General features: G+C 40.2%; 1 protein-coding gene and 1 pseudogene across 1 annotated transcript in view; both read left to right on the forward strand.

Annotated features, from left to right (window-relative positions):
• Positions 1 to 25,038, forward strand: part of Lekr1 (leucine, glutamate and lysine rich 1) — a 168,304-nt gene that overhangs the window by 123,342 nt on the left and 19,924 nt on the right. Inside the window, exon 10 of the mRNA XM_028763565.1 lies at positions 16,385 to 16,478. Within this exon, the coding sequence (XP_028619398.1) occupies positions 16,385 to 16,478 (94 nt within the window). The remainder of the gene's footprint in view (positions 1 to 16,384; positions 16,479 to 25,038) is intronic.
• On the forward strand, positions 6,737 to 7,771 carry LOC114617885 (annotated as a pseudogene).

Here is a 25,038-nt window from a genome sequence, read left to right on the forward strand (position 1 = left end):
CCCAGTACCCATGTTGGGCAGTTTATAACTACCTGTAACTCAAGCTCTAGGCCATCTTGTGCCTTCTTTTGGCCTCTGCAGGCACCAGTACTCAAGTATATAAATCCACACACAGACACATATGTACATATAAATAATAACAAGATAAATATATTTGAAAAGTGAATCTAAAACAAGAAAGAAGAAAGAAATTGTACCAGATTGCCAGAACTCTTCCATCTGGCCACTTTTAATGAACACATGGACAGCCGTGTCCATTCTCTGATCTGACCCTTTTGATATTCAGTGCCATTTTAATCGAAGTGCTGCTTTATTTTAATTGACAGCTGCTCATTTTCTTGATCAAATTTACTATAATATTATTTTTGAGTTTTACTTAGTTGAATAATATTACTTAAAATTAGACCAGTATACCTGTGTACTATTGATTCAATAACAAATAACCATATATTTAGTGGCTAAGGAAACATAATATTATCTTACAGGTCTATCTTATTAGAAGTTCAAATGACTTAACCACTATTAAAAATACGTTCATTAGAAAACTAAGAAGAGACTTAAAGGACAATTCATAGCTTGAGGTAATATATTTACAAAAGATATATCTAATAAAGGATTTGTTTCTAGAATACAAAAAGAATAATAGAAACTCAGTTTTAGGAACATAAACAACTCGTGAGCAAAACATTTGTGCAGACATTACCAAACAAGGCCAGTCAGCACACAAAGAAACGGGACATTCCATGTCTGTACATTTACCCAAGAGAAATGAAACATACAAACAGGCATAGGTGCAGTGGCTTCGTCTGTAATAGTCTAAATCTGTGGATCAGTTTAAGCATCCACTAGGAGATGAGTAGAGAAAACGTTGTGCTTGCATTTGTACAGTGGAACAGCACTCAGGATAAAAATGAATGAACGAATAAATGACGCACCATACAGCATGGATACATTTAGAAAGAACTGTGCTGAACTAAAGATGCCAGAGCAAAGAAGAACACACCGTGGCTCCATCCATATAGGAAGCATAGATGTATCCTAAAAATGGGAAATCAACAGCAAGCACACCATAGAGTCACTGGCGGCAATACAAGGAACTGTAGATTACAGGGGAGGGGGAGGGCGAAATGGCTATGCATTTACACCCGGTTCTTACCAGACTTGGTCACTTGACATTGAACTGGTAACAGAAGTTTTCAAATATCCGTTTTGATCATTTTTCTTTTCTGTCTCTGCAAAAGCACCATCCTCAGGTAACACTTGCTGCTAGGGTGGGATTCTGAAACAGTCCCTGTGGAGGAGAACAGCACATGTCATATTTTTTGAGCAAAAAATAAGCATGTGTATTGTAGGGCATGAAGTTTCAGGTGTTAGGCTTGACATATTATTTCAATAAAACAGCAGTCAGGTGGAAAGCTGGATCCATGAGTCATACTCAAATTTATCTGAGCTGCAGATAACATTTAAGAATTGCTAGCACCTAAATCAAATTAGAAGATGAGTCTGCAGCCAAGGAACGTCCAGAGGAACATCGCGCCACGTGTTGCCTGTTGTCCCGCCTCCTTGCCTCCCTGAACCCGCCCATTTTGCTTTACTTCCTCTGCTCCAGCTTAAAAGATGGCTGTGCACACAATCAGAGCCAGCGCCTCTGCCTCATACTCAAAGACGATTTTCTTTTTTAATTCTCTAGACTTTAAACCACAGCTATAGCGACTAATTTGCCTGTCTTCAGGAACAGATGGCGTTGCCGTGTCCAGAGAGAGCAGTGGCACTGCCCTGTTCAGGCGGCACCTTAGTTTTGACCTGGAATTCTATCCCACTAAATCCTTCTCCTTTGTGCTCCGGCCTTATCAGTAATTTTTTTCTTCACAAGTTCTTAAAAGACCTGTAGATAGCTTAATGGACATCATCACCAACCACTCAGTCCAGAGAAGAGAACCTTCCTGTTAGCTTTGAAGCCTCTTGTGCTTCTCCGCAGGCCCATCCAGTCTTCTCTTCTGCTCTGGTAATCTCAACAAACTAGGATAAAAAGAACACCCTCAAATTGTTAAGGAACATTTTCAAACCTACAAACCTGTTATGCCCCTGCTTTTCTGAAAGTTTTAATCAATTATGTTTCTAGTACTATAGATGCTAGACTTTATACATGATTTATCTTCATAGAATTAGATTCATGGGGCTAGGGATACAGCTCAGGGGACAGCATTGCTTAGCATATGTGGAGTTATGGGTTTGATGCCCAGTGCACACCCCGAACTCATACTGCATGCATTGTTCTGTGGTTGTTTTCTTTGAGTTCAGTGTTCAGTTACAGAGATTTGAGCACAGCATGTAAAGGGCCTTCTGTTTCGTGATCTGTATTGTAACTTGAGGGACACCACAATTTATCCAATCTGTCCCAGCTTTCTCTCCTAGGTTTTAATGTACGCAGATATACCATTGTTGTTTAGTTCTAAGTATATCTAAATACTAAGTATGATTTTTAGTTTGACCTATAGCTTATTCAGAAACATTTAAAATTTTTTCAAGTACATGGAGGTATCTAATTTATATTTTGTAACTGATATTTGTTTTTACAGAATGTAAACTCTATCTGATTAGGATTATAATTTAAGGTATATACATTTTTAAAAATTAGTTTCCATGTTAATAACATAAAATAAATAAATGAAATAAAATTTAATGATACTTTATTTAACCTAATATATCTGCAACACACATCATCAAATATGTAATCTTTTGAAGACAATGAACAAGATTTATGAAAGAGAATATAGAGCCAATTGTTCTTCTAGTGATAACTCTATCATGGATTTTTAATTTTTGGTGTGGATAAGTACATTGAAATATATTATATAGTGACAGTATAAAGTCCAATATGAGACCACAGCTTCTGTTCCCAATGGCAGGCAGCTCCAATGGAAGAGATGCTCACTGAGCTGTATAGCCTTTGGGTAGGTCTGGTTAATTTTAGTGTGTGCTTTTTTTTTATTTGCTATGTTTTTATAATGTCTAAAATGAAAAATAAATGTGCAGACTTTAGAAGTTGTTGTAAGTATTTTAGATTATTGGTCTAACTTCGAATCTGACATGTCTGTCACACAGCGCATCTCAGCTATATTTAAGTGTCTATGATATTAGACAGTACAAGTTATAGTAAAATGGTTGCCTAGAATTTTTAGATTTGATAAAATTTATTTTTGTGCCTAGTGTGCAGTCAATGTCATATGAAGTAGAAAATAATTATGAGTTTTTCCACAACTTGCATGCAAGGATCTACATACTAACCTCAAGTCAGCCTTCCTGTTTGCATTCAGTCTTCTCTTTTCCCCACATTACCTCTCTATGTGACCCTCCCTTGCTCCCTGACAACTCCTGGAGGGTCACTCCTATTGCAGTCTGCAGTTGCACAGTGTGTTTCCATGGCTATTTGCAGCCGTCCTGGAATGAATTTTTTATAGCTAAGGAAGCTGTGTTGACTCTGTCCACAGTGGTGTAGAGTTGTTAGTTTTGCTTTAGAGCTATGCTGATTTCTTTATTTTAAGTTGAAAAAACAAGTTTTAAGATATTCATGGTAGAATAAGCCGATTATCATTTTAGCCCCCAAAGAATGACTTAGTTTTAAAAGTCTGTTTGCCTGGTAACACTGTTCATGTTCTTCCCTTTAATGTGTAGCTGTAAATAACACATTTCATCTCCATTCTTACCCGCCCTTGTTGTAGGGCATTTTGTGTGAAGAACACAGAACTACAGTTAATTGCTTAGTTTGTATCACTCTCTCCTTCTCCCATTGTTGTTACTATTACTTTAATCTTTCTATTCTTCTTTTTTTCCATTCATTATAGGCTTTTTAGAGAGAAGATTGTTCGAGTTTTATGTATTTTCTCGGTACATTTTCTTCACTAGCAATATATTTCATTTCTATTATTTTAGTTGTTACTAATAAAATTCTATGATGCTTATTTAATGAGAACCAAAATTAATATCTTGAATTCATTTCAAATAGTGCAAAGAGCAAGGCATACTTGAACTCTGATATCCTCTTGACACAGCCTACATTTTTCCCAGTTTGCTAGAGATTTTTTTGTTAGCCTCTCTAATTGCATATAATCAAAGTTACTTTATATAGATAATATTAACTTACACATACTACATACCAACCTACTACATAACTTTCAGGGCAAAGTGCAAAATAAAATGTAAGATGTTTTATTTAAACTGGGAGGTTTTTCCTGTGACAGTCTGCCCCTCAACCTGTTCTGTTGGGTTTTGTTTTTATTTAATGTCACACTCCGCAGACATGACATTATCAGAGAAGAAGAATAGACTCTTGACTGGAATGGTACCCTAGCACAGGTCCCACTCCCACCAGAAGCAGAGTGTGGAAGCAGTGGGTGAAAATGGGGACTGTAGGGAACTGGCAAGGGCTGGGATGATGGGGTTGAAATTGAGGCTCCAAGATGCTAGCTAGCACATGCTTAGTTGACCTATTGTCTTAGCATTCTGTTGCTGTGAAGAGACACCGTAACCATGACAACTCTTTTAAAGGAAAACTTTTAATTGGGGCTGGCTTACAGTTCCGAGGTGTAGTCCATTATTGTCATGGTGGGAAGCATGGCAGAAAGCATGGCAGTGTGCAAGCAGGGACTGCAGAAGTAGCTGAGGGTCCTTCATCTGGATCAACAGGCAGCAGAAGTGATGGCCACTGAGCCTGGGTTTGCGATTCTGAGACCTTAAAGCACAGCCCCTAGTGATGCATTTCCTCCATACCTCCTAATGGTGCCACTCACTGTGGATCTATGTGGGCCATTTTTATCCAAGCCACCACATTCCATTCCCTGGTACCCATAGGCTTGTAGCCATATCATAATGTGAAATGCGTTTAGCCCAACTTCAAAAGTCCTCATAGTCTATCATAGTATCAGCAGTTTAAAAGTCCAAAATTCAGTCCCTTCCAAGACTCATGCAACCTCTTAACTATAATCTCCTATAAAATAAAAATGAAAAGCAGACCACATACTTCCAACATGCAGTGGCCCAGGATATGCATTATAATTTCCAAAAGGGAGCATACTGAGGAAATACTAGACCAAAGCAAGACTGAAAACCAGCTGGGCAAATCTCTGCATTTCCATGTCTGATGTCAAAACGCTCTTCAGATCTCCAATTTCTTTCATCTTGTTGACTGCAGCAAGCTCTTTCTCTTGGGCTGGTTCCACTTTCTGCTAGCAGCTTTCCTTGGCAGGTAGCATGACTCTGGAATCTAACGTCTTTGGGTCTCCAAGGCCATTCAGGCTTCACCTTCACAGCTGCACACAATGGCCTCTCTAGGCCTCCATTCAGGAGCACACCACACCTGCCTGGCCTCAGCAGCTTCTCTTAGTCGAGGAGGGAGCTTTTTTTATGGCCCCTTTCTTCTATCCTTGATTCTAAAGCCAGAACCACATGGCTGAAGCTGCCAAGTTCTGCTGCTTGCTGAGGCTGGAACATAGCCCCTTGCTCAATTATATCTTCACTAGGTTTTGTCCCCAACTCCTCCCCCCATCCCCCCAGTGGTTAACTTCACTGCCTAAGCTTGGCTGTCATAGAAAAAAGGCTGGCCTTGAACTCAGAAATCGTCTTGCCTCTGTCTCCTGAGTATTGAGACTAAAGGCATATACCACCAGACTATTCTCTAATTCTTTTTTGTAAGTTGAAAGCCTAGCAGGGTAGGATCTTACCCTGAGGTCACTACTCCTTTATCCCATTTAATGCCAGGCTTTTGTTTAATCTGTTCATCTCCGTGAACACAGGATTTAGCTCCATTCCACTTCCTGGTGCTCCTTTTCTCCATTTTATATTTTTCATTGTTTAGCCTTCTCCTTTTTTCATTATAGATATCCTTAAGAGTGAACACTGAAAAACACATGACAGAGTCAATACTAGGTTGTTTTGATATTTCCTCTGCCAACCGAATTAATACAAAATTCTTCACTTTATCCTCGAACAGATTTTTTCAAACAAGAGCAAAAGGCAGCCATGTTGTTAGCCAAAATATTATAAGAATAGTCTTTAGGACACACAGAATACATAGAAATATTCTTCTCCTCTGAAACTTCTTGAGCCAGGACCCTGCAGATCAAGTTACCCTCAGCACAATGTCTTCCATGTTTCTACTATGAAGACCCATTAACCCCCACTTAGTGGTTAGTAGCCCACAACTATTTTTCTAAAAGTCCAAAGTTCCAGAGTCCACATTCCTCCAAACAAAAGCGTGGTTAGACCTATCACAACAATAGCCCATTCTTGGTGCCAGCTTGTCTTAGTTAGGATTTCTATTGCTGTGAAAAGACACCATGACCACAGCAACTCCTATAAAAAAAAAAACAAAACACTTAATTTGGGCTGGCTTACAGTTTCAGAGGTTCATTATCGTCATGGAGGAAAACATGAAAGAGTGCAAGCAGGCATGGTGCTGGAGGAGGAGCTGAGAGTTTTACATCTTGATCCACAGGTGGAAGGAGACTGTGTGACTCACTGGGTGTAGCTTTAATATAGGAGACCTCAAAGCCTGCCCCCACAGTGACACACTTCCTCCAGCAAGGCTACACCCACTCTGACAAGCCCATGCCTTCTAATAAGTGCCACTCCCTATGGACCTATGGGGTGGGTTCATTTTATTCAAACCACAATATCTATCTCATTTCACTTTAAAAATACAAATTAAGGCTGCTCAAGAGCTGCGGTTCACCGCTTCATGATTTTCTGCCGATTCTGGGGAAAGATGGCAGCTAATGATGCTGTTCTGAAGAGGCTGGAGCAGAAGGGTGCAGAGGCGGATCAGATCATTGAGTATCTCAAGCAGCAGGTTGCTCTTCTCAAGGAGAAAGCAATTTTGCAGGCAACTTTGAGAGAAGAAAAGAAACTTCGAGTTGAAAATGCTAAACTGAAAAAAGAAATAGAAGAACTAAAGCAAGAGCTGATTCAGGCAGAAATTCACAATGGAGTGAAGCAAGTACCTCTTCCATCGAGTACTTCACTAGAGACTAATTGTACTGTTTCTGAAAGTGTGATACGGTCTCCATCAGTAACAACCACCACCTCTTCTGGTACAAAAGAACAGATCAAAGGAGGAGGAGGAGAAGAAAAGAAAAGAAAGAAGACTGAAAAGAAAGGAGAGAAAAAGGAGAAGAAGCAGCAGTCAGCAGCAGCAAGTGCTGACTCTAAGCCTATAGACGTGTCGCGCCTGGATCTTCGAATTGGTTGTATCGTTACTGCCAAGAAACACCCCGATGCAGATTCACTGTATGTGGAAAAAGTCGATGTGGGAGAAGCCGCCCCACGAACGGTCGTCAGCGGGCTGGTGAATCACGTTCCTCTAGAACAGATGCAAAATCGGATGGTGGTTTTACTTTGTAATCTGAAGCCTGCAAAAATGCGGGGAGTACTGTCTCAAGCAATGGTGATGTGTGCCAGTTCACCAGAGAAAGTGGAAATTCTGGCCCCTCCCCACGGGTCTGTTCCTGGAGACAGAATTACTTTTGATGCTTTCCCTGGAGAGCCTGACAAGGAGCTGAACCCTAAGAAGAAGATCTGGGAGCAGATCCAGCCTGACCTGCACACCAATGATGAGTGTGTGGCCACATATAAAGGAGCTCCCTTTGAGGTGAAGGGGAAGGGAGTTTGCAGGGCCCAGACCATGGCCAATAGTGGAATTAAATAAGTGCTCTGTAACTGAAAGGCACTGGCAAAACCTTAATAACAATAAAGAGAAGTGTGTTTATCACTTACAAAAAAAATACAAATTAAGTTCTTATAAATTTCAGAATGGTGACTTAAAAACACAAAAATGCATCTTTTGGCATTAGAAAGGGCAAGGAAAATGTGTGGTTCACTCAGGAAATAATCTATGGAGAACTTGCTGCTGAAATCTGCAAAAACTTAAAATATAATTACATCATCCCCCCTTTCCCTTTCCTTCTTCCTATCCATGCTATGGCTCCTCTCCCTCCCAAATGCATGGCTTCCTTCTCTTTAACCATTGTGTGTGTGTGTGTGTGTGTGTGTAACAAATATATATATAAAGCCATCTTGCTCATCTGTTCAGCTTTGCCTATATTCATATTTCTGGGGTGAACACTTGATAGTGGGCAATGATTTTAGGGACTTATTCCTAGGGAAACTAATTCTCCCTCTTTCATCAGTTGTTAATTGCTTCTAGTTCTTCATATAGAAGTGGGGCCTTATGAAATTCCTGCCCCTCCCTCACTCCATCTACCTTGAGTTGTCAACTAATGTTGGAATTGTTCAAGTTCCGTTTAGGCAGCCATGTTGTTTAGATTTATGGGTGTAGCTTCCCTATAACTAGAAGGCACAATCTCACAACAGACTTGCTGGTCCTTGAACTCTTATAATCTTTCTGTCTTCTGAGATGTTCCCTGCACCTTTGGTGCAGGAGTTGAGCTGAAGATGTATCAGTTGTGGCTGGGTAACCCACAGTCAGTTGTCTATATTTTTGGCTAGTTATGGTTTTCTGTAATGGACTCCTTCTGCTTCAAAGAAAATGGGTATGAGTTACGTTATCTGTGGGCAGAAGGATAAATATTTAGAGTGAAGCAAGGCATTATATTAGTTTAAGAGAATGGAAGTAGAAAGGGAGGAAGGGGGGATAAATAATGCTTAGAATGCTTGAAAAACATATAGGGAATCATTGTTTTATATTTACCTAAAGTCACATACTATATATATATATATATATATATATATATATATATATATATATATGTGTGTGTGTGTGTGTGTGTGTGTGTGTGTGTGTGTGTGTGTGTGTATACATATATATGTAGTTAAGTAAAGTTAAACCCTTTGGGATGATAAGACTCCTCCCAAGAGCTTTTGGAAGTGTGGCACACAGTTACCATTAGTGTAATCAGTCATCACTGAGCACGTGCTTCACCTCTCTCTACTCTTGGCCTCTCCCACCTCTGGTAACCACTACTCTATCCTTAAACCTTATGAGATCAACTCTTTGTAAACCACATATCCATGAGATCATGCAGCGCTTGCTTGTCTTCCTGTGCCTAGCTTATTTCACTTAACACAATGATCTCCAGTTCTAACCACATCGTCACAAACGGCAGGAGTTCCTTCTTTGTAACTGCCATAGTATGCTATTTTGTTTTACCAAACTTTTCTGTATTCCTGTGATAGATACTAGCTTCTTTCCATTTCTTGGCTATTGCTGCACTGCACACGGATGTGCGGATGTCTTCTCGACATACTGATTCCCCAACCCCTTTGATCCATACCCAGCCATGAGACCAGATGGTAGTTCTATTTTTAGTTTTTTAAGGACCTTCAATCGTGTTCTCCAAAATGGCTATACTAATTTACATTCCCAACCACAGTGAGAAAGGGTTCTCTTTTCTGCAGTTTCTCATTTTGGCGTAGCCATTCTTACTGGATAGAGTGATATGGCTCATATAAGCTTTGATTTGAGCTTCCTAGTGATCGGTGGTATTGAGGATTTTGCATGTACCTGCTGAGTCATTTGCTTTCCTTCTCTTCAGAGACGTTTACTGTCATACCAGGGTTTTGATATTATTTGAATTTCTTATACCTTGATTGTTACTCTTTATCAGCTGTGTGATTTACCAGTATGGCCTCCCATGATGTAACTTGCTTCTTCAGCCCGATGGCTGCTTCCTTTGCTCTGCACGAGGTTTTTTGCTTTGTCATAATTCCATTTGTCGATTTATGCTTTTGTTTACTGTAATTTTTAGGTCTTCTCTAAAAAGGCCTTGCCTGTTCAGATGTTCTAATCCTTCATATTTTCTTCCACTTGCTTCATTTTTCCAGGTCTTACCTTTGGGCCTTTAATTCACTTTTAGATTGATTTTTGCAACTAACTGGTCAGTTAAGGGATCTAATTTCATTCTCTGTCTACTAAATTTTCTGATGATTATTTATTGACATGACTGTCCTTCCTCCCCTACACTCTGAGTGTTTGTTAGAAGTCCATGGTCATAGTATGGACCCACATACACAGTTCCTGTTCTACTCCAGTGCCTGTTGTGTCTGGCTCTGCCAGTTTCCTGCTGTTTGATTATTACAACTTTGTAGCTTATTTTGAAATTATTTAGCATAATTCCCTCTGCTTTTCTTCCCTTTGGTAAACACTGTCTTGTCTATTAATGCTCTTGTGGGTACATGTATGTGTGTACAAATTTGTGTGTGTGTGTGTATGTGCATTTATATGTGTGTGTGTGTGTGTGTGTGTATGTGTATGCACATATGCCTGTGGTCCAGAGAACTTTCAGGATTGTTTCCCCTGGTTGTCTGAAGAATGTGTTTGGTAGGGATTATAATGACTCTATAAACAACTTTTGGCAATATGTACATTTTAACAGTAGTGATTCATCTAATCGAGAAACACAGAATGTATTTTAATTTATTGTCTCTTCAAATTTTAAATTTAGTTTTATCTAGTTTCATTGTAGAGAACTTTCATCCTAATGGTTAGATGTACTCCCATTCATTTTATTATTTTATTTTTTAAATTTTTAAATTTTTTAAATTTTTTATTTTATTGGATATTTTCTTTATTTACATTTCAAACGTTATCCCCTCTCCAGGTTTCCCCTCTGGAAACCCCTTATCCCATCCCCCTTCCCCCTGCCTCTATGAGGGTGTTCCCTACCCACCCACTCCCTCCTTCCTGCCCTGGTATTCCCCTGCACTGGGGCATCAAACCCCCATAGGACCAAGGGTCGTTCCTCCTACTGATGTCCAACAAGGCCATCCTCTGCCACATTTGTGGCCAGAGCCATGGGTCCCTCCATGTGTACTCTTTGGTTGGTAAACAAGTCTCCAGGAACTCCAGGGGGTCTGACCAGTTGACACTGTTGCTCCCCCCACAGGGCTGTAAACCGCCTCAGCTCCTTCAGTCCCTTCTCCAACTCCTCCATCAACTCCTCCTCCTCCAACTCCTCCTCCATTGCGCTCAGTCCAATGATTGGCTGCGAGCATTCACCTCAATATTTGTCAGGCTCTGGCAGAACCTCTCAGGAGACAGCCATATCAGACTCCAGTCAGCAAGCACTTCCCAGCACCCACAGTAGCATCCAGGTTTGGCAACTGTTTATGGGATGAATCCCCAGGTGGGGCAGTCTCTGGATGACCTTTCCTTCAGTCTCTGCTCCACACTTTGTCTCCATATTTCCTCCTGTGAGTATTTTGTTCCCCCTTCTGAGCACTGAAATATCCACACTTTTGCCTTCTTTCTTCTTGACTTTCATAAGATCTGTGAATTGTATCTTGGGTATTTCGAGCTTTTGGGCTAATCCACTTATCAGCAAGTGCATACCATGTGTGTTCTTTTGTGACTGGGTTACCTCACTCAGGATGATATTTTCTAGTTCTATCCATTTGCCTAAGAATTTTTCAAATTCATTGTTTTTAATAGCTGAGTAGTACTCCATTGTGTAAATGAACCACATTTTCTGTATCTGTTCCTCTGTTGAGGGACATCTGGGTTGTTTCCAGCTTCTGGCTATTATAAATATGACTGCTATGAACAGAGTAGAGCATGTGTCCTTATTACATGTTGCAGCATCTTTTGGGTATATGCCCAGGAGTGATATAGCTGGGTCCTCAGGTAGGACTATGTCCAATTTTCTGAGGAACCGCCCAACTGATTTCCAGAGTAGTTGTACCAGCTTGCAATCCCACCAGCAATGGAGAGGGGTTCCTCTTTCTTCACATCCTCACCAGCATCTGCTATCACCTGAGATTTGATCTTAGCCATTCTGACTGGTGTGAGGTGAAATCTCAGGGTTGTTTTGATTTGCATTTCCCTGATGACTAAGGACATTGAACATTTTTTTATGTGCTTCTTGGCCATTCGAGTTTCCTCAGTTGAGAATTCTTTGTTTAGCTCTGTACCCCAGTTTTTAATAGGGTTATTTGGTTGTCTGGAGTCTAATTTCTTCAGTTCTTTGTATATATTGGATATTAGCCCTCTATCAGATGTAGGATTGGTAAAGATCTTTTCCCAATCTGTTGGTTGTCGTTTTGTCCTATTGACAGTGTCCTTTGCCTTACAGAAGCTTTGCAACTTTATGAGGTCTCCTTTGTGGATTCTTGATCTTAGAGCATAAGCCATTGGTGTTCTGTTCAGGAAAGTTTCCCCTGTGCCTATGTGTTTGAAGCTTTTCCCCCACTTTCTCTTCTGTTAGATTCACTGTATCTGGTTTTATGTGGAGGTCCTTGATCCACTTGGAATTGAGCTTTGTACAAGGAGATAAGAATGGATCAATTTGCATTCTTCTACATGTTGACCACCAGTTGAACCAGCACCATTTGTTGAAAATGCTGTCCTTTTTCCACTGGATGGTTTTAGCTTTTTTATCAAAGATCAAGTGACCATAGGTGTGTGGGTTCATTTCTGGGTCTTCAATTCTATTCCATTGATCTGCCTGCCTGTCTCTGTACCAATACCATGCAGTTTTTATCACTATAGTTACTGAAAAAACGGGATTATTTTCTTGGTTCCTATTTTAGATAATTTGCTATTGGTATTTAATAACATTAGTTTCTACATTTTGTATCTGGCAACTTTCCTAAATTTGTGTATTAATCTCTATAGGTGTTTGGTCGAGTCTGAGTTTTTCTCTATGTAAGAGCACGCCATCTGCAAATATCGACAATTTCAAGTTCTCATTTCCATTTCATTTGTCTTTATCTCTGTCCTTTGCTTGATTGCTCTGCCTGGGGCTTTCAGCCCTATGCTGAATACAACTGGTGGTCTTGCTCTGGATATTATGAGAGAATGTCCTCAGGTTTTTCTTATGCAGTACAAAATTAGATGCTAGCTTATTGTATTCTGTTGAAGTATATGTATTTTCTTTCTACACCTAAGTTGTTCAGTGTTGAGTGTTGAATTTTGTCAAAAGCATTTTCATAAATTGAGGTGATCAAATAGCTTTTGTCCTTCATTTTGACAGTATACTTTATTTTGCTTACTGATTTAGATATGTTTACCTATTATGAATAATAATAATGATAATAATAATAATAATCTTTTTAATGTTTGCTAATGTTTTGTTGAGGATTTTTGTATCTGTGTTCATCAGAGTTATCACCTTGTTACAGCTGAGATGTTCTTGTGTGGTTGTGGTAACAGTGGAATAAGGCTGGTATCAATGTCTGTTTGGAAAGGTGCCCTCATATTGCATTTTGTGGAGTAGGGTAAGAAGAACCTGACATAAGTTCTTCTTTAAATCTTTGGCAGAATTTAGCAGTACAGTTATCTTGTTCTGGACTTTTCTTTGATGGGAGACTTGCTTTTTAAATCACAGATTCCGTTTCATTTCCTGTTATTGTTCTCTTCAGTTTTCTTCTACATCATGGTTCAGCTTCTGGAAAGCATATGGGTTCAGGAAATTATCAGTTTCTGTGTTACCCATTGTAATGTCTCTTTTCATCTCTGATTTTTTTTTTTTAAGTTAAGGACTCACTACATAGCCCTGGCTGTCCTGGAACTTGCTATGTAACAAGGCTGGCCTCAACCTCACAGAAATCTGCCTGTACTAGGATTAAAAGAGCATGCTACCACATATGGCCATATGTGATTTTTTTTAAAAAGTCTTTCTCATGTGTACATAGGGTAGGAGTGTACACTTGTCACAGGCCCTCTTAGGGAAGCAGAGGCAGACACTGAATATCATGCAGCTGTAGTTATAGGCTTTGTGAGGCCCTTGTGTTGGTGTTAAGAGCCAGTTCAGGGCTTCTGTGTAAGCAATACACATTTAACAGCCCCCAGCTGTTCATACTTTGATTTTTCGTGTTTATGCTGATTTAGTTTTTGTCAATTTGACGCTCAGCCAGGTCATCCAAAGAGTGAACCTCAATTGAAAAAAAATCATATTGGCCTGTAATCAAGTCTGTGAAATATTTTCCCCCCCCAAATAGTATTTTTAGTAATTATTTGAGAATTTCATACACAACGCATATTACTAATCACTATATGATCACGGCAAATGCACCCAAATCACACTCTCTTCCCATTCCTCCCAGGTCCACTCTCCCACCCTTATGCTCACCCACCCCCAAAATACACCAAGTCCAATTTGTGCTGCCCATATGCTCATTGGAGTACGGTCAATCTCCCAGTGACCAGCCCCTTAAAGAAAACTGAGTCCTTCCCAACCCCCACCAGAAACCAACTATGAAGAGCTACACTTCAACATCTTTATCACAGTTTTTAAGGACTCTTCAATGGCTTCCTGTCTGGACTATTTCTTTTTGTTTTCGGGGGCAGGGAGTCACAGAAGCCATCAGTGTGTCTCAGTCTCGGGAGTCTTCAGTCATTGATCCCACTACAAAAGAAGCTTCCCTGTCTACGGCAGCCTGCAGCAGCACAAATCATAAACTTCCATGTGGTTCCCTGTGGCAGGAACATAGACATCCATACAGCCTCCAGCAGCAACATGAAACACAGACCTCAACATGGTCTCCAGACATTAACATGAATTCCAACTGCATCATGAACCACAAACCATTCCAGCCCCAGTGTGGACCATAGACATCAACACGGTCTCCCGTGGCAGCCCTGATCATGGGCATCGACATGGCCTCCTGCCACAGCATGGATCATAGAGGCCTTTTTAGGAGGCTTAATCTAGAAAATAAACCAGTCTTCATCTTGGAGATCTTATTGTTCAGAATTAGGGGCAGGACCTGCAAGAACTTCAGGCTGTTGTATACTACACTGCTCTTGGCACCAGCTGCTCTTCAGGTACCCCAAGCATGACAATTGTGTTTGTAGCACCACCACCCTGTGCTCTCTCCTCCCCAGCAGAAGCCTGAGTGGAGGTGCCCGTGACTGTGCTCCCACCGTGGCTGTGCTCCCACACCTGTTGCCACCACATCTCTAGTTGCACTTTTTGGCTATGCATGCCATTCCTTCCACCACTTTTTGTCCAATTCCATGAAACCACCTTTAAAAAAAAATCTTCCCATAAGATTGCTTTTTGTTGTTATTGTTGTTCCAGAGATACTGAGCACTCTGCAGGCTTATCCTCCATGGCAGCATCTCCCTCGGAGCCTCTGTGGGTCTCTCAGACTCCTTAGAGCAGCACACAGCCCCGCAGGTGTCAGTGTCTGCAGCTGTCTTGAAACAAGTCTCCCATTTTCTAGCTTACTTATTGGTGTGTGCAGTGTCCGTGGGTGACAATACTGGTCGTGTAAGGAAGTAAACTGACCAGTCCATAGGGAACATAAGAAGAACCAGTGTTCCTCCGAGGACTTTGCTTCACTTTCTGCCTCCAGGTTTCTATTCCGCTTGAGTTCCTGCCCTGGCTTTACTCAGTGATGGACTGTGATTAGGACATGTATGTCAAATAAACCCTTTTCCCCACAGGCTACTCTGGCTATGGTCCTCATCATAGCAACAGAAAACAAACTATAGCTGCATTTGTTATCATCTCTTTCATTTTCTTATGGTCTGAAATGTTTTCTATTTCCTTCTTCTAATTTCGTGTTTGGCTTGTTATCATTTGTTCTGTGACATGTAGCCATCAGTTGTGTAGTTAAGCTTTTCTGTGTCTGTCACCCGGCTATTGACTTTCGAGAACTTGACTCTTGACACTTTTTGCCCTATCACAGAGTTTTGATGTATGTGCCTCCACTCTCATTTGTTTCAAGAAAAAAATTAAATTCATTTCTTGATCATTGGCTATTCAAGAATAAGTTATTTAACATTCACTTGCATGTATAGTGTTGAAATTTTTCTTACTGATTTCTAGTTTTATAGCAACATGATTGAAAAAGATACTTGATATGACTGTGGGGCTTTTAAAAATCTTGTGTTCATGATGGTGGGAGATTGTGTGTGTGTGTGTGTGTGTGTGTGTGTGTGTGTGTGTGTGTGTAAATGTGGCCTCAGGTATTGAACCTCGTCTTCTACTTCATTTGAGGCATTGCCTTCTGTTCACCACAGCGTATATGAGGCTAGCAGGCTCGAGAGCTTCTGCGATTATCGTGTCTCTGCTTCCCATCTTGCTGTGGGAGCTCCGATATTCTAGAAGCATGCTACCACACCTGGCTTTCTGTGGGTTCTGGAATTCTAAACTCAGGTTCTTCCTCTTGTACAGCAAGCACTTTACCCACTGAGCATCTATTTCCTCAGCCCTTGACTTCTGGCCAGCTGCTCTCGAATGGATGTGACAGAGCAAGGGAGTGACAAGTCAGCGTGACTGGGATTTCACTCCAAAGCAATATCTGTGTTGTTAAAGAGTAAGCATATTATGTTGTGAATGAATCCCATCTGAGGAGATGGGAATTGGAACTCTGGGCGATCCTGAGGGTTGAGTCCCCACTCATCTGTTGGGTTTGTGGTTTTCAGGGAATTGATGCTGGTTTCTCATCAGAAAAGCATCCAGCAGCTGCAGGAAACCCTGAGACAGAAGCTGCTGAGTGATGACAGCTGGAGGGAGAAGGTAAGACTGTGGTTCAACTGCATGTGTCTAGCTTGCTTTTAAAACATTGTATTAATTTGCCCAAAGACTGTTCCAGATAGGTGTCTTTGCTTTGGCCAATTCTTCTGCTTCCATCTGGAAACGTCCTACTCTGAATATACTTAAGATATATGCATTTTCCAAAATATTAGATAATGTGGTAAGAAGTAAAAAGGGAAAATGAAAAAATAGATTTTGTAATCCTGTGATCTTAGGATATTTCTTGGTTCTTATGCAGAAAGCATTTTAATCTTTAAATATTAACTTTTTTCCAGCAAGTATCAGAATCTAAATTTGATCATATTTAATAAACTATAGAAATACTAATAACTCTCATTTCTTTGCTCCTAAGATAAGAGAATAGAAATGATTTTAAATTATTAGTTATTCAACTGTAACCATTTTACTCTGGTAAAGTTAAATGAGCAAATGTAAGAACTGTTTTTTCTCCGAGCATGAAAACAGTCCACTGTGGTCTTTAGACTTCGCTATATTTTTCAAGGTTTCAACAAAGAATAACTTAAATATGTTTAAATATCATAAGTCGGGCTCTGTAAGCTGTTAGTTCCTTTCTCAGCAGCACAGCGCCTCCTTGACACAAGTTTCAGTCCTCCTCACTGACCCATGGGGACCACCCTGCACATGAAGTCTGAGCCTTCCCACCTTCCCTCCAACTACATCTGTACCCAGCACAGGTCCTCTTCCTCAACTGTAGCATTTGTTACAACAAACTGGGAGTAGCGCTGGGTTTGAAACCCAAAGCTATGAACATGCTAGGCCAAGCCCTGCCTGAGAACTACACGCAGCCTCCAGCACACTGATTTCCTGTGGCTTACATTTTCTCTATAACTGGAGCTTCCTGCTGAAATTCAGGTGGTGTAGCTCTGGACCTCATAATTTGTTCAGCTACTACAGATTCTTCTTGGGGACTGAATCCTTTGCTTATAACCTCAGCCACTTCCCAGCTGTTGGCTCCTCTTGTAGTTCCTCCCTGTGCCACCCTGCTTATTGAAACTCCTTATGCACTGTTAATGGCTCTGCTGGATTCTAAATTTGTCACTTCCATTTCTTGTTGTCAGACATCCTCAACCAGTACTAGCCTGCTATGAATCAATACCTTCTTCTTTGTCCTTAGATAGATTATGACTATAAAATTACCATCTGGTTATGGTCTTAACACACCTGTTACCCCAGTGCTAAGGCTGATGCACAAAGAATCTGACATTGAGGCCAGCCTGGACTGAAGAGGGCCTAGGTGAGGAAGAAAATCACTGTTAAGTATAGTTGTACATAGGTGGGAATAAAATTTGAGACTATGGGCTGGAGCTGCTGTAAATGCCTCAGTCTTACTTCATATGGTCGGCCTAGTTCTTCTTATGTAAAGCTCTCACTTAGAGTTTTTGATGATACTTGGTCTAGTTAAATAGATGGTCTGCTCTTGTTCCTTTCCCTGATTCTTATCATTCAAATGTTTTAATACTCAAAAGGATGACCTTTCAGCATGCGCAAGGCCTTGGGTTCCATTCCAGCACCACCCAGATCATCAACCAAACAGTCCAAAACAGGGGACACTTTAATGACTGGATGTTAGAGTAGTTTGGGCACTGTGGTAAAGGCCTGGAAAAATAGTCTGTCATGACCACAAGTCTTGAGATGAAAGCAGCTCTTTGTAAAGTGGTTTGAGAATATTTATTATGAGATTGCCTAGACTCAGACTATTGCGTTGTGATAGAGTTAACCAGGCTAGAGAGATGGCAGTCATTTTCTCCAACCCCTAAGGTCTGATGGAGTGAACGTTCCTGCCTTCCCTGAGAAGCTCTCCCTGTTCACATCCCACTGGGGTTTGGGGGTGCATTCTATTGAAGAAAAGTCTTTATGGATCATTCTAGTCCTGCTCAGAGATTAAGAAAATGCTAGCATCTGACAGTGCTGTCACCTTGTCCAAAGGTAGCCTGATAGTGAAAAGGATCCTGTGCAGATCAGGATGGTTCCTCCTCAGAGCTTGCTCTCTCTACTACATGTCGCCGACCTCATAGATGTCCTGTGGTGTGTATAATCTCCTAGATTATAAAGTTGAGAAACCGTCACTTCATAATGAATGTTACTATTTAACCAGCTGTAAATCATGATCAGATCAGTGAAACCAGAAAATAATAAGAACGTCTTGACTGTGTTAGCTATTAAGACTGTGAATAAAAAGTTCCTTAAAAGTCCTCTCGTGAGAAAGGAGACTCACTCATATGACATTGTCATCTGTCTTGGGTCGCTGTGCCTTTGCGTAGGAATGAAATGTTCTCTTTACAAATATGTAACATACAAATTAGAATAAACTTAATAACTTAAATGCTTTTAATGTTTTTAAAAAGTAGGTAGCATTTTGTACCTGTGCTTAATTATTTTAAAGTATGTAAGGAACACATAATGGGATCAATAGTTGCTATGCAACAGAGAGGGCATATTTTAAAATAACTGTTTACTAATTGTCATGAATTTTTGTTTATTTTAAGTATTGCTTGGATACAAAGAAAGCAAATTAATGGGCATGGTGAACCTTTAAAATTGGTTCCAAATGCACAATATTGTTACTATTCATGTAAAATTTTGTGATGAAAAAGCCCTCTTGCAGCTTGAATAATTACATAACTAATTCATATTACTTGTTGACACTCTTCAGTATAGCAGACAAATTACAACCAAATATTTTCTTAGATTATCATTAACATATTACAGTCTAGAAACATTTTGGAAGTATATTTATTACCTCATTTTCAGTACGTACTCCTTTTGAAAACAAACACTACCTTATTTCCTGGCTAGAATAACCAGATTGACAGTGGAGTAAACTTCACTTCAAGAAATAATCAATTCCAGTTTTGCCAGATTGATGGCTCATGTCTTTAATCCCAACACTAAGGAGACAGAAATAGGAGAATCTCTGTGAATTTGAGACCAGCATAGTCTATGCAGAAGAGTTTCAGGTCAGCCAGGGCTACATAATGAGACCCTGCTCAAAAACAAACAAACAAACAAACAATGGAATAATAAATTCCAAGTTAGAAGGAACATAAAAAACTTTTCCAATAGACAGTTCAAGTGACCTAATGATTCCTAATGTGTTGTAATATGCTATCAATGAAGGAAAAAGTAGCACACAAAATACAAAGTTTGACAAGGATGAAGTTATTTATAGATAATGTCCCTTTTAATTGTACCTAATAAATATATGACTAAAATATTGAGGGCATAGTTTAATTTTTAAAATTATTTTATGTAATTTTAATGATTCAGCTAATAAAATCTAAATATTTTAGATCTAGAATCATCTACAAGGAATGTCTGATACAAACCATTAATCCAGATAACAAAATAGTCCCCATTCTTAGAGTGCTTACTGTACACCAGGCTTTGTGCTCAGTGATTTTTATAAGTGTGAGTTTATAAGTTTAATTTTTATGACATCATTGTTCCAGTTTTACAGATGAAAAATAAACAAACCTGGGAGGAGTCATATAATATATATCAAGGCTATAAGTGCAAGGAAATGAGCTGGCATTAACTGCATCCTCCAGTGTCTTAAGTATCCAAGATGTCTGTGTTTCACCAGTGTACAGTCACAATGATCAGATTGACTCTTCCATCTGAACAAATAAAACCCCGGGGGGGGGGGTGTGAAACACAAAACTGTGGTTTCAAGACATCTGACAGTGACAGGATGCTGGTGACAGTCCTGTGACTGTGGTAGTTTAGTCCCTTGACAGTCTGCAGACGGTGACAGAGGAGACCAGGAACTGGCTAAACTTGGCATCTGCTTTGAACTGAGGAGTCTGTTGGAGGTTAAAGTAGCAACAGTTCTCAAAGCGTTTGCAGAAGAACATCCTAAAGAGGAGAGATAGGGTGTGGTCTAGCACATGCATGTGGGCAAGCTTTAGCCAGGGAAGGCCAATCTGAGAGAAATAAAAACCTAACACATACAACCAGGCCTTAGCCTCTTTTCACCAGACAGACCAGAAAACCTGTAATATATAGGACACGCAGAAGGCTCTTCCATAGCTGGCATTTCATTATTGGACATTGTTAGGCCTAGATTTAATGATGGTCTGATCCTAACAAATGTCAAAAGGAAGACCTAAAATAAGTTAATTCTAAGACACTCCACCATTCCCCAGATAGATACTACACATAGTCATAGGAATACCAACAGCCAGGTTCTGGAAGACAAACAGAAGTGAACACAAGCAGCTACCAAGGTAAAACTCACAGTGCCTGGTTTCTAATCCATAATTTTCATACACAGAAAGAACTAGAAGAATAGAACTCATAATGAAAAGAAAAATCAATGACTAAAAATCCAACCAAGACAGGCTGCAGAATTGTCCCAGTCTCCCAGAGGACCCAGGTTCAGTTCCCAGCACCCACATGGTAGCTCCCAACTGTCCGTAACTCTAGTACCAAGGGATCTGAAGCTTTCTACTGCACTTACATGATACATTGACATACGTGAAGCACAACACTATACCCATAACATGAAAATAAATATTTTAAATGACTCAGAAAGACAAGGATGCTAAGATTAGAAGATAAGAAGGTTAAAACAATTGATGTGCTAGCCGTGCCCAAGAGGTAAAGGAAAATGTTATCATGTTGAGTTTATCATGTTTAAGTTTAGTCATGCCAGCTATAAACAAGATGTAAAGTGAAAGCTGCAAGAGCACAGTCAGACAAGAGGACACTGATTAATAGAAAGTTAGACATCTGACAGGGAGAGTACAGTGTACCTGACAACACAGCAAACGGAAAGAAATGCTTTTCTATTAAAACAAGATTTCCTTTTAAAGTCTCAAAAAGTGAAAAGCAGAGCATCGGGTTATGAGAGAAGCCTGATCCGTGCTTTAGAATCCCTGAAGATCAGAGAGGAGAATGGAGGCACACGTGTCTGAACAGGTGATGGGGAGATGTTGATGAATTAAATGGAAATAGATTTGCAAAGCTCAACAGATCATAAGAAAGCAAACACACCAAAGGACATTGTAATCCAAATTTGAAAAAAAAGCCTTTCTTTCCTTCCTTCCTTCCTTCCTTCCTTCCTTCCTTCCTTCCTTCCTTCCTTCCTTCCTTCCCTTCCTCCCTCCCTCCCTCTCTTCCTTCCTTTCTTTCTATCAGGAGGCTGGAAAGATGGAGAGAGGTAATGAGTATTTACCACTCATAGAGAGCCCAAGTTGAGTTCCCAGCACCACTGTTCGACTGCTCCAACCATCTGTATCTCTAGCTCCAGGGGATCCGATGTTTATGGTCTCTGCAGGCTCTCATGCTTATGCATACAACTCCCCAAGCAGACACATATTAATAATTAAAAATGAAATAATTTTCTTACACAGTCTATGTTGATTACCATTCCCTTCCCTCTCCTCCTCCCAGCTTCTCCCCACTTCCCATCCAGATGTAATCCCTTTCTCATTAGTAAAACAGGCATCTAAGGGCGTATAATACAATATAATATCTAAAACAAAACTAACTCTTTGGAATTGGACAAACAAACAGAAGGAAAAGAGCCCAAGAGGGACCCAAAAATCAGAGATCTACTAGTTCGCCTCTTCAGGAATCCAATAAAAACACTAAGCCGGAAGCCATAATATATGTGTAAAGGACTTGGTGCAGGACCTGCCTGTACATGCTTTCTCAGTCTCTGTGAGTCCTATGAGCTTTCCTTGCTCGTGGTGATGTAGAAGGACTTATTTTCCTGATGCTCACCATGCCTCTGGCTCTTACGCTCTTTCCACCTCATCTTTCTCAGGGTTTCCTGAACCTCAAGGGGAGGGATTTGCTAGGGATATCTCATTTAGGGCCTAGTGTTGGAAGGTCTCTCATCTCTGCATAATGTCCAGCTGTGAGTCTCTGTAAAAATTTGTCCTTATCTGCTGCAGGAAGAAGCCCCTCCGATAATAGCTGAGCAAGGCATTGATCTATGAGTCCATCGTTAGGAGTCATTTTTATCACTGCAGTTTGTTTAGTTTAGTAATAATTGGTTTTTCCCTAGGTCCCTGGGCTGTCTAGTGTCAGGTTCTTGGTCACTCTAGCAGTATTGGGTATGAGTTCCATCTCATGGAGTGGGCCTTAAGTCAAATTGGGTGTGGTAGTTTGAATAAGACTGGCTTCCATAGACTCATATTTGAATGCACGGTCAGCAGGGAGTGGTATTATTTGAAAGAATTAAGAGGTATGGCCTTTTTGGAGGAAGAGCATCACTGCGGTAGGTTTTGTGGATTCAGAAGCCCACACAGGGTCCAGTGGCTCTCTTCCTGCTGCCTGCTGGACCAATGTAGAACTCTCAAGCTACTTTTTTCGCACCATTCTGCTTGCAGGCTGCCTTCCCACTCTGATGACAAATGGACTAAGCCTCTGAAACTGTAAGCAAGCCCCAGCCAAATGCTTCCCATTATAGGAGTTGCCATCGCCTTGGTGTCTCTCCACAATAACAGAACACAGACTATGACAGTTGGTTACTTGCACAAGCATTGTGCCACCATTATGCTAGCATATCTTCCAGGCAGGACACCATTGTTAATCTAACAGTTTGAGACAGGGTTTATTTTTATGTTCCTCTTTTGGTAGTGAACAGAACACCTTCCTATACCAAAGATGCTGAGTGAAAGTCCTAGGTAGGCACCAGCTCAACTTCTCCATGCTCAATGAGTTGTAGAGATGTTGTCTTCAGCAATAGGGCTTGGTCATCAATTTGTGGAGAGCAACCTATAGTTTTGGCAACAGCCTGGGTTGTTTGGGGGTTCCCATGGGACCCCTTTGGCCAACAACTCAATTAGCTGTGTCCCAGTCCTGTAACCAAAAGCCTGGTTTGGTGACAAGAGATGGCCAGTTGGGACTCTTGTATCTGCATTATTTGGTGATTTCAGTTATATCACCTTCATATAAGTATATATTTTAGGAAGCTTCCCCTCTAGTAGGTTTCCATGCTACCCGTCAAATGCACCTTAATTTTAAATGTCTCAACCATATTCCCTCCCTCATCCCTACTCTCCCCAGCCCCCTCCCGCACATTCATCTATAGCTATCTATTTTTCCTTTCTAACAAGAGCTATCTTTCTCCCCAGTCCCTGACTCTCTATCTAGTTTCTTGGGTCTACAGATTATAGCTTGTTGCCATTGACTTAATAGATAATATCCACATCTGAGTTAATACATAGCATATTTGTCTTTCTGGGTCCAGGATACTCAAGTAAGGATGATTTTTTTCTAGTTCCATCTATTTACTTGAGAATTTACAATTACTCTGTTGTATAAAGATACCCCTTTTTTTTATTCATTCTTCTGTTGAGAAGTATCTAGGTTGTTTTAAATTTCTGACTGTTATGAATATAGCAACAATGAATATAGCTGAATGTCTGTGTGGCAGAATGAAATATCCTTTGGGTATATGCCTAGGAGTGGGTATATGCCTAGCAGTTGTATAGCTGAGTCTTAAGGTAGATTGAGTCCCATCTTCCTAAGAAACCACTGCACTGATTTCCACAGTGGCTATACGAGTTTGCACTCCCACCAAAAATCGAGGGAGTATCCCCTTACTTCATATCCTTGCCATGGTGAGCTGTCACTTGTTCTATTGATCTTAGCCATTCTGACAGGTATAAGATGAACTCTCAATGTGGCCTTGATTTGCATTTTCCTGCTGGCCAACGTTGTTGAATATTTCTCAGCCATTTGAGATTTCTCTTTTGAAAATTCTGTTTAGATCTGTACCCCATTTTTTAAATTGGGTTACTTGTTTTCTTGATATCTAGGTTTTTAATGCTTTATATATTTTAGATATTAGTTAACCTTTTATGTGATATGTACTGGTAAAAATCCTTTCCCGTCTGTAGGGTTCCACTTTGTCTGGATGACAGTTTCCTTTGCCATGCAGAAGCTTCTCAGTTTGATGAGGTTCCGTTTATTAATTATTGATCTAAATGCCTATGTTAATGATTTCCTGTTCAGAAAGGCTTTTCCTGTTCCAGTGAATTCAAGGCTACTTTGCACTCTCTCTTCTATCCGTCTATCAGGTTCAGTGTATCTGGTTTTATGTTGAGGTTTGTGATCCATTTAGAGTTGAGTTTTGTTCAGGGTAATAAGTATGGATCTATTTGAATTCTTTTACATGTAGCTTCCCAGTTTGACCAGCACCATTTGTTGAAGATGCTGGCCTTTCCCAATATGTATAGCTGGCCTCTTCTGTCAAAACTCATGTGTCCATAAAATATATGGATTTATGTCTAGATCTTCAATTCTATTTCACTTATTGACATGTCTGGTTTTATGCCAATACCATGCTGTTTTTATTACTATAGCTCTGTAGTACAATGTACAATTGTGAATTGTGATATCTCCCGATGTTAGTTGTTATATCATCACATGGGAATTGTCTCCATGGATGACAAAGAACAACAGACTCAGCCTCAAAACTTTCACTTAGAAAATAGTGAAAAGATAGTACTTCATACATCAATATTATATACAGATAGTAAAAAAAAAAAAAATACTGATAATGTGT

Source organism: Grammomys surdaster, unplaced genomic scaffold (genome assembly GCF_004785775.1).
Source record: "Grammomys surdaster isolate TR1022 unplaced genomic scaffold, NIH_TR_1.0 139, whole genome shotgun sequence".
NCBI lineage: Eukaryota > Metazoa > Chordata > Mammalia > Rodentia > Muridae > Grammomys > Grammomys surdaster.